The following is a 20,275-nucleotide window of genomic DNA, read 5'->3' as shown; positions in this document are numbered from 1 at the left end:
CAAAGGTTTATTCTCTATTTATAGAAGATGAATGAGAATACAAATAGTTCTTGTAGAACACATTCAATATTTTTAATGGATGTAGAATATGCGTGGATATTATGACAGGGGGAAATTGTCGTCGATTTAGGTTGCAATTTACTCTCGCATTCATTGGTCACTAGGAAGGGAGGGGATATAGTTATTTTAGCCCGCTACAGAGTTTACACTTTTATGGAACATGAAAATTTTATGTAAGATCCAAGTGATAATAAATCCATTATATTTTAGGATGACCTGCACTCTTTGTTGAATGAGGCGAAGGTAGCGAAGAGGAAGGGCAAGAGTTGTCAGGAAAAGATTGAAGAGCTGACCGCAAAACGTGAAGCAGACTATACAAACCTTCAAGAGAGGTAAAAAGGCTCTTGCCGAGAATTTTTCCATGAGGTGTGGGGGAGGCAGGTGGCAAAATATAAAATTAGAGATAGGGGACAATGAACTAAATATAAATGTGTCTCACTGTAAAATTTTTAATAACATTAAAGGAAATATTTTTTCTTCATTATTTGGTTAAGATTTATAATCGTCCATTTGCCTTGTATATAAAGCTTCTTTGTAAAGGAGAACCATATCGGTCAAGTGGTTAACGAGTTGCTTTGATAATAAAGTACAGACAGACATACTGCTACTTTTCTATCCTTATGTAAAAGTAAAAGGATGTCTCTCTATGTGTAGTTCTTGTTCTGTATGTACTGATCTTGCTGGACCGGTATGGTTTTCCTTTACAGTGCAGCTTCTCAAAGGCTCTGGGAATGATTTTAACCATTTCGACTCCCATCCCTTAAGTGCTCATTGATGCCTGTAGGGGCGTAACCGCTGGTATGGATTACAATTGACTATGCTTAATTCTTTACTATTAATTTAGGAGGCAAAAGAAAGATGAGCTGAACAATGAACTCATGGAAGTTAGACCTAAATGGGACAAGGTAGGAGTGACTATTCCATAGTTGTGTGCACAGAAGCGAAAAATAGGTTAGGTTAGGATATATTGGGTTTCAGGTAGTTCTGCAGGGGTTAGGAATAGAAGAAAACAAGCCCTCTAATTTTTTAAAGAATGGTAGTGGCTAAAAGCGCCTAAAGAGCTCATAATATTTGAGGATTTTCATCCGTCTGCTTTGTTGAGCTTTTCATTTTTAGCTGTTGATAATCTATTACTTTTTTACTTTTATTGTTGTTCTATGCTTTTTTTGCTAACATTCTATTTCTGCATTAAATATTGACATAATTGTGTTTGGTAGCTGAACAACGAGTTGACAAAGAAGAAGGAGAAACAAGCACAATTGATTGCAGAGGAGGCCAGGGTACAACTACTAATTGGAGGTAAATATCCTTACTTTTTAGTAGGGTTAGGCCGGATAATAAAGGTACTAAGAAAGAGAGGGAATGTCTGATTGAGCCAATAGGAGAATCGCATCGGAATTTACATTGGATCTCATTGGTTGAAATTATGTACACATTTTCCTACGAAGGCATGTTTTTTTTCATTTCATACATACATAAAAGTCAGCTGTTAACAGTATATTTTCTTAGTAGAAAGCTTTGCGGAATCAGAATTAATTGCCCAAAAATTTCGTTTACAATTTAAAAGCTTGAAACAAAGTTGGATTCTTAAAAAAAAAGTTAGGCTGGCAACTCGCTGGTGAGGCAAAATTATTTTTGTGAAAAATCCTCCAAAATCGAATAAAAAAATTTACAAAAATGAAATAAAATCTTAAGAGGGTTATTAACATATGATTTTGTTTAATTTTTGTAGATTTTTAATGTGCTTTTGGATGATTTTTCACAAAAATAATTTTGCCTCACTATCGAATAGAGAGTCTATCATTTTTTAAGAATCCACATCAGCTTGAGTCGAAAGTAAACAATACTTTTGTCTGCTAGGAATGTTCTCTCTTAGATTTGACGAAAAAAGGGTTCAGAATATTCTTCTACTCTTCTATTTCTATTGGCCGGATACCGGATATCTGGCCGATTTCTAATGCCGAATATCCGGTACCAGGATAGTTTCAATATCCTATATCCGGCCGGATATCTGGCCCAACACTACGTTTTAGCCATTTCAAGCAGTTACTATCAGAGATCTTAATGGATGAGACGATGGACAAAAAATTGACATACATACCCATTGATGATAAACAAAGTTAACCCATCTAGATTAAAACTGTTATATAATATGTTTGGACATTACTAGTTTGAACCAACCAATCAAAATTGAATGAAAGCATCCAAAGTTTTTAACCAAAATCTTCTATCAATATCATTTTATTTAGCTAAACTATTTTTTTCTCTCAGAGATATGGACAGATATTCGTAGATTTTAATTCAATTGCAATATGAATCATGATATAAATCTCTATCATGCATGCAGTACTTTTCAGCTCCTCATTTGCGCTAGGTGGCCCCTCTCCCCATTTTTAGGGGTTGGTCCTTCTTGTGAGGAGAGTGGCCCATCCTTTTTCTCTGAACCCTACAAAGTCTTTGTTGGATATTTTTTTTATTACTGCGTTGCTTATAGCCACAATTGTCTTTGTTTAGATATGGAGGGGATGGAGCACGTGGAGAAATACGAGAACTGGTCAACCAAGCGCATGGCCAAGCATTTGGACTTAAAGAACAAGGACAGTTAGATACACGAATTAAATACGCGTGCGGCACCTGTATCTACGTTTGCGAGCATAAAGTTTTGAATTTATCTAACCTAAAAGGCTACTCGTAATCAAAATCATATTAAAGCTTTGAAAATTAGCTCTAATGTACTTCCAACATTGGGTAAAAAGTTTTGAAGCAAAAGTAGACTCGATTAGGTTCTATTTTATCTTGTAAGGTTTTTATAACTTTTTTTTGTCTGTAGCAAAGAACTAATTAACCGCTGAACCGATATGGTTTTCCTTTACAGTAAAGCATCTTATACGGGCAGGTAAGGTTTTAAACTATTTTCGGGAGGGTATCTTCACCATCAAAATAAAAGATGCACCCCCACCATTTTTCAAATATTTTTTTTCTGTTTAAAACTCAAATTGAGAGAGGGGGGTCATGACTTTTCCCAACTTAATAGCACCACCGATACACAGAATTCCATTTGTGTGTCTAACTACAGGAGGTGGAGAAGCTCAGCGAGAAGGTGAACACGTCCTCCATTGTCAACTTTGAGAAGATGATTGAGGACAGGGATGCTGTGAATAAGGATTATGATGTGGTTCAGAATGAGCTGGCTGTCACCAAGGTAGGATTGGGTGTTGTTGTTGGGAGTAGCATCGCTATTCTAAATAAAAGTCTGATGATTGATAGCCTAGTTTATAATGTGATTGATAAACCGTCGTTTTCTACTTATTCTTATATAAAAGTAACAGGATGTTTATGTGTATTGAAGGATCTCGCTAACCGCTGTATCAATATGGTTCTTCTTTACAGTTAAGCTTCTTGTAGGTCCAGAAAGGTTTGAAAAAGTTTGAGGGAAGGGTGCTAATAAAAGATATCATACAACTGAATTAAGTAGTTTTAAAAGCTATTGATCCATCTCAACCCAAGACTACTTTATCAAACTAACATCTTTGTACAGGCCATATGTATATTTCAATAACTAAGGTTATCATTCTCAATCGTCCTGTAAAGGAAAAAAACACAAATCAATAAATAATACATACAAAAAGTCTATTTTCGAAGAATCTGAATAAGATATTTAACGTTTCTTTTTTTATTTTTGATTTGAAGAATTGTAGAGATGCAGATTAAAATCATAAGTAGAGGGTCAAATCCTTCTCTTTCCATAATTACCCCTAGAGGCCTCTTGGGACGTTGCTGCAGCTACTATTCAAGATGAATTACAATTGAAATACACATATAACTTGCTTTGTCCGTCTGTCTGTCAGTCATGCAACAAAATAGTATGTGAAAGGTTTTGTATAATATATCTTGTTTCAACATGAGTCAAAATTTTTGTCAGGAAGCTAAAAATCTGCTAGAAGAGAGACACATGGAAGAGGTGGCTGCAACCTATGAACAGGTTATTTATGTTTACTAATCTCACATATTCTTTAAACGAATCTCATTTATTTGCGGTAAAGTGGTTCAAAAAGTCCAAAAGGAACGAAATTGGTGATACCTTTCTACACCAAAGATGTCAAAAATTTATTTATTTTGGATGCCTTGCTGTTGCGTCTCCATCCACGACCAGATTTTTTTGAGGGAGTTATAACCCCTCTGTGCCTCCTTTTCTCTTGGACGTCTCTGTCCTACTACCCCTTCGCAAATATTGTATAGTAACAGAATTTTTTTTTTGGTGTCTGGTAAATTGTCTGGATTTTACGTTTTATTGGCAAATTAAAACAAAATACTATTGTTGGATTTTTTCAGATCAAGAGACATTTTGAGAATCTGTTCAGCGAGGTTGTGCCCCATGGTCGTGGACGTGTGAAGCTTGTGAATGGGTCAGCAAGGGACAATGTTGTGGACAATATCACTGATGCTACAGGTATATACACTCTTAAACTTAGATTGACATTATTAGAATAGTGACAAAATAGAACAAGATTTTACAGTGTTTTCCTTCAAGCTAGAAATTACATATTTTCAAACATCAATACATCAAGTGTTTTTGAATTATGCTTATTTGTAACCTTCATCTATTAAAAAGCACAACTTTCTACATTTGTGGTCTGTCTTTTGGAAATATGATCACTAGTTATAGGCACTAAATCAAAAGCTTATCAACTTTTAAAGAAATAAGTATGCCTCAATGATATTCTTTTAAAATATAGTAATTTTAAGAAATTAAAACCTTATATAATAAACTAAAGTAACAGGATGTTTGTCTGTGTGTCTGTCTGTGTGTACCGAAGGATCTCGCTAACCGCTGAACCGATCGGGTTCTCCTTAACAGGGTAGCTTCTCATAAGTCCCGGGAAGGTTTATAACTATTTGGGGGGAGGGTACCACCACCCTCCCAAGAGAAATGACAAAAAATCGAAATTTTTAAAAATTTAGGGGAGACTTCAACGTCAAATAAGGTGGTATCGTATATAAAAAATTAACTTTAACAAACAAAAACATTTAAAGTGCCACTAGAGGCCTCTAGGGGCGTAGCCGCTAGTATAATAAAAAGTAACAGGATGTGTGTGTGTGTTCGGAAATATGTCATTAATCGCTGAACCAGTATGAAAAATTGTAAGTGGAAGGTCGACTTAAACAACTCTCATCCCTTCCCTTATGTGGCTTAAGGGCCTCTGGAGGCGTAGCCGCTAATATATGATTAAGGATCAGCTATTAAAAAGAATATTCTGTTTCTTAAAAGTTTCAATATTTTAAGTGTTTTTTTTGCGATACATTTTTAGTTTTGTTAATCGACTTATTTTTATGGCTGTTTTCATCCCTGTCAATTTTAGGAGTAGAGCTGCTCGTTGATTTCACTGGGCGTGGACACATGAAGAACATAAAGTCTTTGTCTGGAGGTCAGAAGGCTGTTGTCGGCCTTGTCTTTATTCTGGCGATCCAGGTATTACTGTCTATTTGTAAGATAGGTACAAAAGTATTCAAACTGAGAGAGTCAGTAATCTTACTAAAACTCGGAAAGGGAAGAAGGTTTACTCAACATTAGAATAAAACATTATAGATCTGTTTACTCAACAATCAGAAATTATTGAAAAAACTTTTGACTTAAAATCCAAGAGACATTAGTATTTTATTGATAATGGCAGTTGTACTTACAATTTAAGAATGACTTATAGAGAGGCAACGCTCATAACCTACATAGTAAGCTATAAAAATTGGAAAGAATTTTAATGAATATAACAGATTTGAAATCTGCATAAAATTTTAAGGAATTTTCATAAAATTCGTTTTTTGTATAATTCTTTATCGATAAGCGCAAATACAAATTAAGTTAAATAATTTTGACATCTGTGATTGGTGGATTGAAAACTATCTGCGCCCTGATATGAGAAGCTTAAGTGACATACATCATTCAACCAATTAGAGCGCAGGTAGTTTTTAATCCACCTATCCTATTGGTCAAAATTTATTAACTTAAATTGGATTTGCGCTTTTAAATAATGAATTATATAAAAAACTAATTTTATAAAAAATCCTTAAAATTTTATGCAGATTTCAAATCTATTATATTCATTAAAATTCTATCCAATACTTACTACATAGTGCTTTATTCTCCAGGATCTAGTGAGGGAATATCCTCAAAGGAAACACAAACATATTAGGAAAAAACTAGGAGAGTCTTGAATTGACCACAATAAAATTTTTTAGAAATGCCATGAGTATCCTTTCTTCCTGTTTGATGAGGTTGACGCAGCACTGGACGCTGACCATAGAGAAATGATCATCAAAGTCCTCAAGGTATTTATTTCTTAAAGGAAACCTGCAAGAAATACAATGCTTTAACTGCTAAAACACTACCACAAGTAGACCCATTACCCTAAATTTGAAGCCTTCAGCTTCAATATAAAAAAGTTATATACCTAAAATGTCATTTTAAAATGCCTACAACTTTTTTGTTAAAGTAGCTGAAGGCTTAAAATTTTGGGTATTGGGTCTACTTGTGGCAGTCTATCAGCAGTTGAATCAGTGTATTTCTTGCAGGCTTTCTTTAATTTTCAAAATTTTGCATATTGGTTATTGGTAAGAACGTCTAAACTTCTTTTTAGGGGGATAAAATGAAGGGTGTCACTTTCAAAGGTTGAATGGGGTAGCTTAAGTATTTTTTTTTAAATTTTGAAGGGGTGTTAATTAAGGGGTTTCAACTCCCCCATCCCTTGGACGTTTATAACTTACTTTTTTTTATACGCGAAACCAATCATGCTGAATAAGGATAAATCCTTACTGTCGCGTCCTATCAGGCCAGCCACTGTGTCTATTAACTGGGATTGTTTTGACATTTCATATGAAAAATTTAATCAAGGGAAGTTACGTCAATCATAAAACTGTATTAAGATAAATTTAATAAATAACTTTTCTTTTAATTTTAATTTTGATCTGTTTATTTTAGAACCACCAGAGCCAGTTTATCCTGACTACATTCAGGTAAAACTTTTTTTTGTCCAAACTGTCCAGGTTATTATGTCAAGCAACACCCAACCGACTTTTAACTGAAAGTCCGAACTGTGCATGGTAATGAGTTGCGCCTGATTTAGGCCAAGGCATTCCCTTCATATTGTCTATTAACATTCCCTTCATTATACTGTCTATTTATTTCGCGCATCTGAAATAGCAGCAGTAGGAACTATTTTTAATGTCTTTTGTTAAGACGCGGTGTTGGGTCATGGTCGTGGGATAACAAAAAAACCTTATCTTATTCAACCTTGAAACACCTAGGGTTAGTTTATTTTTGAGAGCTAGAAATCCCTTAGTAAATAATATTTAAACAATCCACCCCTTTTCGTCTATGGTCCAATAATGTCCGCTGGATTAGAACCGGATTTGGCCCATGCGGAAAAATCATGTATTGTAAAGACTAACATTAGAAAATAATGCCTCCAGAGAGGATTGAACTCTCGACCCCTGGTTTACAAGACCAGTGCTCTGCCACTGAGCTATAGAGGCTTACATACACATATGTGAAATATTTTCTTTGAATAGAAACTAGCATGTGTTGAGAAATCTAGTACACGCATTCGCGTACTAAAGTTTCACACATCACTCGGGGCACACATTACTGGAATTAATCTTTTAATTTTTCTTTTTTCTATCTACGTAAAGCTGTCTATAATATTATGCAATAACTAATGCATTATAGATCCTACTTTTTACCACTGCAAAATACAACCGTGTTAAAAACTCCATTTATCTCCCATATAAAAAAAACAACGACAATGATATTCAAATTTGCTAGGCCTGAGTTTGTGCACCAAGCTGACGCACTGTTCCGAGTTCACCTGGAGAATGCCAACAGCCATGTCCTGGAGACAGATATCCAAGGCGCTCTCCAGTTCGTTGAGGTAAAATCAAGCTTTGTCAACATTGACATTGATTCGAGAGAAAAAATCGTTGGGGGCAACACTTAGTAGAATTTACGACCTTTTTATCTGCCCACCAAAATATTATTTTAGATTTATTCGCTTGTTGGTCATACCTTATACCTGGGTATAATCCAACTTCAATTCACACATGTAAGGCTTACTAGCTTATTTATCTCAAAAGCGCCGCATCATCCGGGATGTACATAAAGGGAGAGGTAAGTTTCGGGTAAAATCCGTAAAGGTTATGTGTTATAAGTTAAAAACAGTAGTAGAACGATAAAAATTTATGTTAACTTAAAAAAAAAATTTGCCTATAGTTCTTTTCAATAAGAAATACACATATTTAGTGAATATTATCGTTCTACTACCATTTTTAAGCCTTTGCGGATTTTACCCGAAACCTACCTCTTCCCTTTATCGTCCATTCTCCTGTAGTTTCGTCTACTTCTGTACTACAATGTACCCAATTATAAACATAATTATCCCTCCTCTAGATTAATATTATTGTTTGATAAATTTGGACACTGCTAGTTCAAACAAACCAATCAATCATGATTTTATATAAGTACCCAAAGCTTTTAGGCCAACGATTAAGATAGTTTATATAAAACTTTGGGTACCAGTATGATTTAGTCCAATGTCCCTTCCCTCCCTGGACAATCGCATTGATAACATCATCCATTTTTAGGGCTAAGTGAAAAAGAAAGATGTCAATTGATTCCAAACCAACTTTTAACAAGTACCTGAAAATTGCCAGTGCCTCAAAGTACCTACATTTACCATTTGACTTGAAAATTCTTCCATATATACCCACCATATTACCTATTTAATTATTTTTTTGTTAACCAATATTTGAAAATTATGTACATTGTACAACTATGACTAAGTTTTTTAACAAGTGTGTTTGTGAAGCGTAGCGCACTTGTTTATTTCTTAACAAGAAAATTAAAGTAATCGTTAAGTATCAATTTTTATCAATAATCATTTTTTAAGTTTATGAATTATGAAAAACGAAATCTTTGACTTTGTTAACGTTTGCCTATTTTTACATTACTGGACAAGACTTCAGATATTTAATTTCTTTTGATGACAAAACATTAATAAAATGTTGAATTAAATACAAAATTGTTTCTTTTATTTCTTTAGTAACAAGTACCTTAATGTCCAGAAGTGGCGCAGCCGAAGCAATAGATCAATAAAGTAATTTTATTCAATTAGATAGAAGTGTCAACTTATTAATTGTTTGCTTTACAATGTTGGGTACATTAATTGGTTCATTAAGTTTAGTGTCAAAACGTTTCACCCACTAATGTGTAATCTACAGATGGGGTAATTTTGTGTATCATCATTGGGGATTACATCAATTTATCGGCCATTGTCTTATCCCCTTAGATTCTGTATAAATGCACAGTTAAAGTATCTTAGCACAACATTCTCAATCATGTTCAAGAGGACATCATATCGAATCGGTAAGACACAGTGATCTAAAAGGTTAAAACAATGGCCGCTAAATTGATGTAAATCTCCAACGATGATAAACAAATTATCCCTCATGTAGATTACAACCAATGGTTGAAACGTTTGGACATTCAACTAAATGAACCAACCAATCAAATTTCAATAAAAGTCCTCAAATTTCATTGTCTGCCACCGAATAAGAAAGCGTAAATAACTATGGGGACTAGTGTTATAAACAGCTAATGTCCCTTTCCTCCCTGATTAGACAAAAGTATAGACTTTACTTAGTAGAAAGAAATAGAGATGTGAGATAAACCTGGAAATTATTTTAGAGAACAACCAGCAATCGGGGGGTGTGGTGTACTTTTTGTTTCTTCATTACTTTAAGTCAGGTTAGGCTTTATCGGTATCTGATAGCCTCGAGAGGTCAAGGCACTGAAGGTATAGGCTCTGCACGGTTAGGGCCCACCGCAGGTTAACTTTTAAAAACTAGAAATTAAGGTTATTTAGTGATACAGATGACTTACATAACGTTTACAAAGAAACTACGATCCTAATAATAAAATAATCCTAAATTGTAAATCAGACTGTATTTCAGATTTCATAAAATGCATTAAGAATATTAAAAAATGTGCGTGTGTGAATAGAACATCACAATATCAACAATAACATAGTATTTGGATAGTATACAATTACAAAAGTAGCTGTCTACAGTGTCCTAGCAAAGTGGGAATATAAGTCACTGCTTTTGGACTACCTATTCTATTGACGTCATGAAATATCCCATATCTTATCTCTTTTCTAAAGGGTTTCTTTCCCTCTTCCATCTACTATGACGCCAAACGAACAGGTAGGCCAAAAGCTGTGACATCTATCCCCATTTTCCTAGAGCACTAAACAAGGCTAGATTACAAAATAATAGATATATGTGCCAAGGAGTAACTATTGCTAGACGTGCACAGTAATCATCAAAATTAAGCAAGGTATTATTCTACCATTCTGCTTAACTTATCATTTCTCTAATGCAGATCTAAATTAGCTCCTATGACACTAAAAAAAATTAAAGCACTACATACTCGTTATAATAGTATAAAAATGTACTTTGTACAATTCATTTGTAGTACGATAAAATAAAAAAAAATAAATCACAGGGTTGACATTAATTGTTGAAATTAATTTAGAGCAATCCATCTTTTATTATGCATTAAGTAGCTTTTAATTACTTAGGCTATTACAAAAAGTTTTTGTTAATTAAGAAATAAAATGAGGTTTTGAGTTGTAAAAAATTATGCTTTTTTGTGGATTTTTTTGGTTGAAATTAGACTTCGTCATGGCCGTTGCTCTTTCTGGGGATGCCTTTGGCTACTAGCAGCTTGTTCAATTCATCCCTGAAAAGTACATTAATTATTTTTAATCTTTAATAGTTGGAAGATGTTTGTAGTAGCGAAGCTACTCTATAACTAACTTTGTCCGTCCTTTACGCAATGAAGGAAATGTAATTTTCTCGGCTGCAAATAAAGATAGACTGATCATTTGTTTTGGTTAAGATGCAACTTGCCATTTGCCAATTTATTTTGCCAACCAGCAAACAATTTACTATGTATGTCTGTCTGCCGTACATGCTACAACACTTTCAGGGGTGTATATTCTGCACAAGATTCACCCCCTTAGTTTTTCCCCCAAGGAGAGGGAAAAACAAAAAAAATAATTGAAGTAGCCCTCCCTCCCTTCCCTAAATACATTCATTTTAGTTTTCTTCTTTATTTGATTAAAAACATTACCAATACGGCTCAATTTATTTTCCACCCCTCAAATATTTTTCATTCCTACCCCCAACCCCCTCCCACCCTAGCAGAGGGTCCCAAGTAGAATATAATACACCCCTGTAAAGTTTCGAATTAGTGATTTTCTTTTTATGACCACTGGACAGATGCTCTCTAACTCATTTTCATCTGTGCTTTGCAACTTATGGATATTGTTTTCCTTGGTTTTTGTAAAGAAATTTATCATTTATGGTTGAAGACAAGACATATGATAGATCACCTTATAATTAACAACCTAATCAAACCCTCTCAACATGGATTTATGCCCAAGAGATCCTGTCAAACAAATCTATTGGAATTTTTAGACAAAATTTTTGAAATGATTGATGAAGGAAACTCTGTTGATATTGTGTATCTGGACTTTAGTCGCGCCTTTGACAAAGTTCCACACAACAAGCTAATACAGAAACTGGAAGCACATGGAATAACTGGATCTGTACAAGAATGGATAAAATCTTGGCTTAAAGACAGAACTCAGTGGGTTGAAATACAAGGAGCGAAGTCAAGGCCAGGTAAGGTCAGGTCAGGTGTCCCACAAGGTAGTATACTTGGGCCAGTTCTCTTTGTAATATATATCAATGACCTTGATGATGATATCATAATTGACATATTAAGAAAGTTTGCTGATGATACCAAGCAAGCAAACAAGATATGAAACCAAGCAGATGCAGACTCATTCCAAGTTTCATTAAATAAGCTTCTTGATTGGAGCAAAACTTGGGGAATGTTATTTAATATTGACAAATGCAAAATTCTCCATTGTGGCAGGAATAACCCAAAAAATGAATATTACATGGATAATATTAAACTTGGAACAGTTGATTCTGAACGAGATATTGGAATAAGAATAACTTCCAACCTTAAGCCATCAAGCCACTGTAATGAAATTGTCAACAAAGCTAAAGCTGTTTTAAACCAAATATCAAGGTCATTTCACTACAGAGATAAACATGTTTTTATAAGGCTGTACAAACAATATGTGAGACCACATCTGGAGTTTTCTTCATCTGTCTGGAACCCCTGGAACCTTACAGACATTAAAAACATCGAAGCTGTCCAAATCAAAGCAGTTAAAATGGTCTCTGGTCTGAAATCACAAGATTACCATGAACGTTTAAAAGAGCTTGATTTATGGACTCTTGAAAAAAGGAGAAATTTTGCTGATCTTGTCCAGTGCCACAAAATTCTTCATAACATTGGAAATGTTAAATGTGGACTTGAAACTGTAAATGTTTCTCAAAACAGAGTCACAACAAGACAAACCTCTGATATTCTTAACCTAAAGAAAGGAAGGGCTAATTCTGACATCAGACTAAATTTCTTTTCCTTCAGAATTGTCGACCCATGGAATAGTTTACCAAGTGATATCAAACATGCCACATCAGTGGCCAGCTTTAGATCAAAATTGAAAAAATATATGAATTAGCAAAAGATAACAAAATTATCAGTACCAACATCTTCAACTTGCTACACCAGTAGAAAATGAAGATTAACAAGCCAAGTATCAAGTATCAAGTAAGTATACAGAATTTTCCAAAAGATATTTATAAATGGAAGAAAAATTTCATTTTCTAGGTATTATCAAGTTTTAGATCATACTCATTTTACAGCAAGTGGCTTTGTAGGTACTTAATTATAAAACTTCCTCATTTCCTTATATTTACAAGCTATCTAAGTATTGTTCAGTATCCCTACTTAAAAAAAAACTAAATTAATAAGTACCTAGTATACTTTTCGATGTTGAGATTCTCCAACTCCTTGCCCGCCTGGTTGTAGAAGTACATGACGGGGGCCTTGCCCGGGATCTTCTTGAACTCGGTGCGCTCGTACTTGCTGGTCAAGTCTCCGTGGATGAAGTTCTTCACCTCAGGGAGCTACAAAAATAAATTTCAGTAAAAAGGAAAAATTTCAAAGACTTTATGTATGAACGGGACAAACTTTAACTATTAACTTAAAAAATAAAATTTTTATTAGGAAGTCTTATTATATTGAAATTTCTCAAACTGTTTCCTCTTTCGTATTATCATTCCAATTTAGTTGCTATGATTATTAGGTATTTTATACGTATTTATAATATTAAAAGGAACAATTAATAGGTTCATGTCATGCATATTAACAAATATATAGTAGCGAAATTATTGTATAATACATCTGTCTGTCAGTTACGCTTTAGAATTGGGTTTATCGCGGATGGCATTTGAAATAAATTGATCATTTGTGTCCCATTGCAGTATACACATACTTGGTCCATCGGTCATGCTACAAAAGACATTTTTAAAAGCGAAGCTTTTCTATAATTAGTGTCGGTCCTTTCCGTCCGTCACGGATAGCTTTTTTCGTTAATTTAGACATGTTAGAATTGTCCTAACGATTTCAAATTTTGCATGATGATTCTTTTAATAGTTAGGTACGATTTAGAAAGCGTAGCAACTCTGTAATCATTACCAAAATGTCCGTACGTCTATTTTAAACATGTTGATTTTTTACTTTTTAAAATAGCTTTTCTTTGTTAATTTAGGTATGTTAGAATTGTCCTATCGATTTCAAATTTTGCATGGCGATTCCTGTAATAGTTAGGTACGAGTTAGAAAGCGTAGCAACTCTATAATCATTACCAGAATGTCCGTACGTCCATTTTAAACATGTCGATTTTTTTTACATTTTTAACAAATTTGTATGTGACCTAATTATCTGATTTTTCTGATTTTTGGTATACCGATTCCTGGGACAACAAAGTACAATATTATAAGCGAAGCAACTCTATAATCAAGTCCTAAAAATGTAAGTATGTCCATAATCATTATCCTGTATCAAGCAGTTTTCCAACAAATTTACTTACAATTTTGCTTTGACTTTGAAGTGTTAATGTCCGTTTGTCCTACCGTTTCAGAGCTTCGCTTTATGGATGTTGTCATCCTTGTTTTTATGAAGGTTTATCAATATTCGTTCTCACTTATCTCTCTTTTATGATCATTGTACGTTTACTCTATAATTCACTTTAAACGTTTGTCTTTTATGTTATTGTTCATAGCTACCTATGGTTGGTGTCATATTAGTATAAAATATTTACCTTGTTCAAACGTCACCCAGCGCAGGATTCGACAACACATCTAAAACAAAATTGCAGTTCAAGGGATTTTAAGGAACACAACAATCTATGATATAAAGTAGCTTGAGGTCTGTCCGTCCGTCCCTTAAGATCTCGGTATCCAAAGACCCGATTGGATTCTACTCTTCAGTAAATATACCTACTGGTCTCGTGGTGGTTTTTAGAGGCTATCGGCGAAGCCGCTAGTATATAATAAAGTAATGTTCATCCCCAATATAAAGCAAAAAAAACCTTTTGTATCTAGATTAAATTGTTGATCGAAAAGATTGAACATAACTAGTTTTGAATTAAAATGCAAGTACCTAAAGTTACTAAGACATTGGGTACGAGTGTAATTTATAACTAGAGGTGGGTTCTATAGTCGGAACTGTGATCACAGTTCTATCACATTGCTGTTCTATCACGGTATCTCACATTGCGGTACCTCGGGCGGCCATTTTTGTGTGTCGGTGCGTTCTATAAACATTACTGTGAGAGATAATACGGTAATATGGTACAGTGATAGAACTGCAATACTGCAGCTGTCATCAACAACAAAATCAACAGCAAAACTACAATAAATGGGATGTTAAGCAAATGTCGTCTTTGAATTTTGGTCAATTCAGCCTATTTTTTTAAAGTACAGAAAATGTGAAGGGAGAGGGGGAAAGAAAATGCCCCCCCCCCCCCGGAAAAATTTTTTTTTACTCACTTATAGATTACCTAATTTTTTTTCAATTAAATATTTTTTTTACAAAATTAAAAAAAAAATTTTAATTTCCATTACCTATCAAAAATTTTATATTGAAAATATTTATTTTTATAATAATTATTTAAATTTTTTTACTTAAAATTTTTCATCCCCTGCATAGAGATCTGTTGGGAATGCCCCGTTTTTTTCATCATAAACCATGCTTTCAATGCATGATTTATTGTTTTATTTACATAATTTCCGTCTGCAAAAGCAGGAATTTTGACAGCTTTTGATAGCTTGTACTGTGAGATGCTGTACATCTCCCTGATCCATCTGTGAAATCTACAGCAATGTGAGATGACGTCATAACAGCGATATGTTACAGCGATTGCGTATACCGTGAGATGACTTCTGAACGTCTAGCGTCAGATTTTTGTTGTTGATACCGTATTTGCAGCTGTCGATACCGTAACAGTTTTGTTTATAGAACCCACCTTTAATTATAAAGTTCTCCTCACCTATAGACAGTGTTGTCCTCGAACTGTACTCCGTCCTCCCCCTCGGCCTCATCCTCTGACCTGGCGAGGGCCACCAGGCAGACAACCAACACTCCCACACTGTAGACCAGCTTCATACTGGTCTGAAATTTATCAATTGGACTATTGCCAGTTTCTCATACTTTAGATTAGGTTAAGCAAAGGTAAAGGCCCGGAGGGGGGATAGTACGTACCCCTTTAGAGATAAGATTTAAGTTTCTCACAGAGGGACTAGAAATAATATTATGTAAAGGTTAATTTAAGGAGGGGGAGAGGAATTTAGGTTTTAATAAAATCATCAGAAATACTTCCTAGAACCAACCAGTGATGAAAAGAAAACCTTCCCCCTTTTTTTTACCAATTTAAAATTGTTCAGAAAGAGTTTTATTTAATTCGAGTGAAACACAACCAAATATTAAGCTCAATCTCATCACAGAAGACTACATAAATGTATAAATTGAACTAAATGAATGCCTAAGCTAAGTAATTAACAATTTTAAAGATTTCAAAACACTTGTTCGCGACTAAAATATTAATGTAAATAAGTAGAATTTTCACATTAAAATTTTAAAACATTTGTGTAAAACAATTATGTAGTAAAAATAACAAATGTTAACATATATTTGCATTAAAGAATGCAATTATTTTAACTAGGTTAAAATGATTTACAACTTAAAAAAAGAATTGTTAGAATTTCAAACAAAAGCATGCAGCTAGAAAGGGGTGTAGTGAGAAGTATCCACCACCTAGCAGTAATAATTGATGATGTACGACATCTACACCCCCCTTGACATGGGTCCGCAATCCCCAAATTGATGCACATACACACTCCCTTTAAACAGCTAAAAAAAGATTTTAATTTTAATTTATTATATTTTACTTTTACACTAAATTTAAACCTCATATTTTGTATAAATCTACAGAGGGGAGTTCTTAACAAAATATGAAAGTTTTAGGATACGTGTACAATTCCTACCGGCAAATTGATTTTCAAAAAAATGTATTAACTCAAGCATGACGGTGTATTTAAATTTTAACCTGTTTTTAACAACATTAAAGGTTTTAAAAATCAATAAGAATACTTATACTATTATTTTTAAGTAAAAATGACTGTAAATATAGAAAATTAGCAATTCACTTTTTAATGATTTATATATATATTTTAAGCTTAATAAGGCAGCTTTCTCCGTATACCCGTCTGCTATACAAAATCAATATGATGTGGCAAAACTTAACTACAACAAATGTGTGAGTGTGTTGGTGTGTGTGTATGTGTGTGTGTGTGTGTGTGTGTGCACTTTGCTTATTGGTCTAGCCGACATTCAGGGGTATAAATGAAATTTAAACAAATATATTAAAAAAATGAAGTCTTTAAAATGATTTTTTTCATGCTAAAGGTGAAATTTCCTCCTTTTTGAGTGTAAAACCCCGACTCCTCCCCGAGTCTCCAACATGTTATTACTAAATAAAAAAGATAAACAATTCCTTATCCTGTTTTTTTAAACTGGTTTTAATCTTATAATTGTACATTCTATATCCGCGGAAAGCTGTTTATAATACGATGCAAGAAATAACTATTATAAGTCAATATTCAACCCTGAAAAAATATGATTCGTAAATATAAAAGTACAAAAGTTTCCTATTGGTGGAAATTGTATTACATTTTTACCCACTAATATTCAAAGCAGTATTTTGTAAATAAATTATTTATGACTTTTTTATGCATTTATTATAATGTATATTATTAAATTGTGTAATGAATTACCATTAATTTTACTGTAGGTATCATTTAGGAAGTTCAAATCCATTTTAATTTTTTCGTCTACTAAATAAAACTAATGAAACCTTTTTATTATGAAATATATGGCTTTAGATTGGAATTTGATTTTGTTCTTATATTAATTTGTATATGTATAAGATTAGTTGGAAGTATAGAACTAAACTTGTTATAACCCTATAGAAGCGCAGCTATTATATACTCTAAAATTATAGGGCCTTATTATTGTCTTGTCTATTGGTGAATTTAAAGGGGAAAACTGTAAAAGAATAATTGCATCATTTTTATTTTTGAACAGGCTATCTATTGTAAATTTCATGCACAGTGATTAATTGTAATACCTACTACTTTGTTCCATTCTGTTACTGTATTCCATGAAATCTGATTGTTGTTAGCTTTTTGTTGCTGTGGCATTTACAAAAAAAAGATTCTTTTCATTTACTTTATGTATAGCTACTTAATAACTTAACTTTTAAATATTCCTTTCTTAAACGCTGTTTGGAAATTCAGGGCAATTTGAAAATGGATATAAATATTCATCTCCTAAAAAATTGTTTGTTAGGGGAATAGAGCTAAATTGAATGTTATTAAATAAACCTTTATTGTCCCATTACTCTCTGGGAATCGATATTTAAATTACATGGATATATTGATAGGGGGAAATTTATTGTCAATTTAGGTTGCTAATATGGACCTTATTTCTTGGTCAGTTCGTTCCTACAGTAGGACGGAAGGGGATAGGATAAGGGGGTGGATGAAGGGTTTCGTCATTTTAGCTAGCTGGAAGTTTCACTTTATTAGAGTACATGAAAATCTGTTTCAACATCCAAGTAATTGTATATCAATTTCCCTAAGCTATGTAAGTTGGATGTTTTCAGCTACTAGTTATTTAAGATAGTCGTCAGATTTGTTTGTTAATGTTCTCTTAACTAATTTGCATAGATATTTTGCAACTTAAATTGTCCGTCAATCCATTGACGGTAATAGGATTAATAAATAAAAATGTAAAATACTAGGCTGCTATTAAGATGGCCTTAATTTTTTTTTGAAAATTCTTTGGACAAATGAGCATGTACTTTAAACCTCAATTTATCCGTCCATTTTCCTGTGTCTCTATAAATAATGATATCGAGGGAAGATTATTGGTTACTGATAATGTTAGAGGATATTAGATATACTATTTAGCATCTAAAACTCGAGTCACTGTAGTCCATCTATATTTGTTCTTAAAATTAATTGTATTTATGCCTTACTAGTTATGTTGTCATCCTTGTTATTGTAGCACTCAGGGATGTAAAATGATTAGCTAATGGAATATAATTAGATATTCCCCAATGATGATAAAAACTACCCCTTCTTTGCGGGTTGAATATTTTGGATTGGACGGACACCTAAGCTATTTTTAAAAAACCAATTAAGATCGCATAAAAGTACCGAAAGATTTTCAATGAGAATACGTCTATATAAAACTTTGAGTACCAGTAAATTGACATTCCAATGTCCCCTTACTCCCTGTATCATATTAAGTTCTCTTATCTTTAATTTTGAGTCTTGTGTTTTCACATAGTAGTTTACGTAGCGCAGCAATTATAAGCTATAAAGAATTTTGTGATATCTTCATGTAAAAATTATAGATGATTTGTCTATTTTTAACAGCGAAGCTTTTCTATAATTAGGGTGTGTCCGTCCGTACGTTGGGAACGGATAGCTTTTTTCGTTAATTTAAGCATGTTAGAATTGTTCTATCGATTTCAAACTTTGCATGGTGTTTCATGTTGTAGTTAGGTATGATTTAAAAAGCGTTGCAACTCTATATTCGTTACCAGAATGACCGTAAGTCCATATTAAACATGTTGATTTTTAACTTTTTTTATTTTAACAACAAATGTTTATGTGATACAATTATCCGATTGATCTGATTTTTGGAGTACTGTTTTCTAGGACAACAAAGTACAATGTTATAAGCGAAGCGTCTCTATAATCAAGTCCAAAAATGTAAGTATGTCCTTTATCATTATACAGTATTTGAGCAGTTTTTCAACGAATTCACTTACAATTTTGTTTCGACTGTTATACATTTATATTCTGATTAGGTATTCAGTTATGCCAATCTTCAAATGATAATGTTGTTTGTTCTACCGTTTCAGAGCTTCGCTTTTAAAGATGTTGTCATCCTTGTTTATTATTTTTATCAACAAAATTAAGAATTAAAGTGTAAGAAGTGTTGAAGGGAAGTCATATTTCAAATTGATTAGTGATTTTAGCGGAATCAAGCATTATAGAAGAAACAAGAACGAATATGGCCATCGGTCCATGTGTAGTTTTTCTGTTTAATTTGTATGCAATTAGCGTTCATTGCGTACGGCTATTTTATAATTAAGGTTACCATCACTCAAAAAACACAGTATTAGTTTTTTTTTATCGCTTCGTATTATAGACAGCTTTCCTCGGGTATTAAAATTCTAAATTAAAACCAGTTTTGTGAGCCGAAGGTATAGGCTAAAAAAAACTTGTTTTTTATTTCATTATTCGTAGAAAATTGTCTGTAATACGATGCTGTGTATGATTTTACAGTATGGCTGAGAACTGGTTCTAATCCAGTGGATATTATACGGTTTCGAAGCCATACTGAATATTATTTTCTTGGTACATGCTGATACCAAAATTATAAATAAATTGCAATATACATATACCTATATATAATCTTAAGTATTCAAATTAGAGAATTATACATTTAATTTAATTTAGTTTAGTTTTAATTTTTTATCAAATATATAATTTCATCTGATTGTTGATATTGGTGTTTTTGTGGTCGACAATTAACATTATTAATTCCTAAGTGTAGATCATACGGACGTAAAATAATTGCAGAGTAGCTTCGCTTCTAAAAATTGCT

General features: G+C 33.2%; 2 protein-coding genes and 1 non-coding gene across 3 annotated transcripts in view; 1 reads left to right on the top strand and 2 right to left on the bottom strand.

Moving 5' to 3' along the window:
- The window catches only part of LOC145331577 (structural maintenance of chromosomes protein 3-like), a 57,169-nt gene extending 48,041 nt beyond the window's left edge, over positions 1-9,128 (top strand). Inside the window, exons 23-34 of the mRNA XM_080176320.1 lie at positions 271-392; positions 905-965; positions 1,278-1,359; positions 2,575-2,659; positions 3,139-3,262; positions 3,983-4,042; positions 4,393-4,510; positions 5,421-5,530; positions 6,295-6,384; positions 7,034-7,068; positions 7,877-7,982; positions 8,692-9,128. Coding sequence (XP_080032446.1) covers positions 271-392; positions 905-965; positions 1,278-1,359; positions 2,575-2,659; positions 3,139-3,262; positions 3,983-4,042; positions 4,393-4,510; positions 5,421-5,530; positions 6,295-6,384; positions 7,034-7,068; positions 7,877-7,982; positions 8,692-8,697 — 999 coding nt within the window. The 3' untranslated portion in view covers positions 8,698-9,128. The remainder of the gene's footprint in view (positions 1-270; positions 393-904; positions 966-1,277; positions 1,360-2,574; positions 2,660-3,138; positions 3,263-3,982; positions 4,043-4,392; positions 4,511-5,420; positions 5,531-6,294; positions 6,385-7,033; positions 7,069-7,876; positions 7,983-8,691) is intronic.
- TRNAT-UGU (transfer RNA threonine (anticodon UGU)) lies at positions 7,516-7,587 on the bottom strand. Its single transcript has one exon. It is a non-coding gene; the product is annotated as a tRNA-Thr (tRNA).
- Positions 9,129-10,036: 908 nt separating the features above from the next.
- LOC145331575 (selenoprotein M-like) lies at positions 10,037-15,728 on the bottom strand. Its single transcript, XM_080176305.1, is given in 4 exon segments — positions 10,037-10,849; positions 13,007-13,158; positions 14,355-14,394; positions 15,585-15,728. Coding segments are annotated over 4 exon segments (378 nt in total). The 5' UTR covers positions 15,701-15,728; the 3' UTR covers positions 10,037-10,779.
- Positions 15,729-20,275: the final 4,547 nt, after the last annotated feature.

This window comes from Acartia tonsa, chromosome 1 (genome assembly GCF_053477335.1).
Source record: "Acartia tonsa isolate MP-2025a chromosome 1, ASM5347733v1, whole genome shotgun sequence".
NCBI classification, from domain to species: Eukaryota; Metazoa; Arthropoda; class Copepoda; order Calanoida; family Acartiidae; genus Acartia; species Acartia tonsa.
This window is presented reverse-complemented; position numbering and strand designations above follow the sequence as displayed.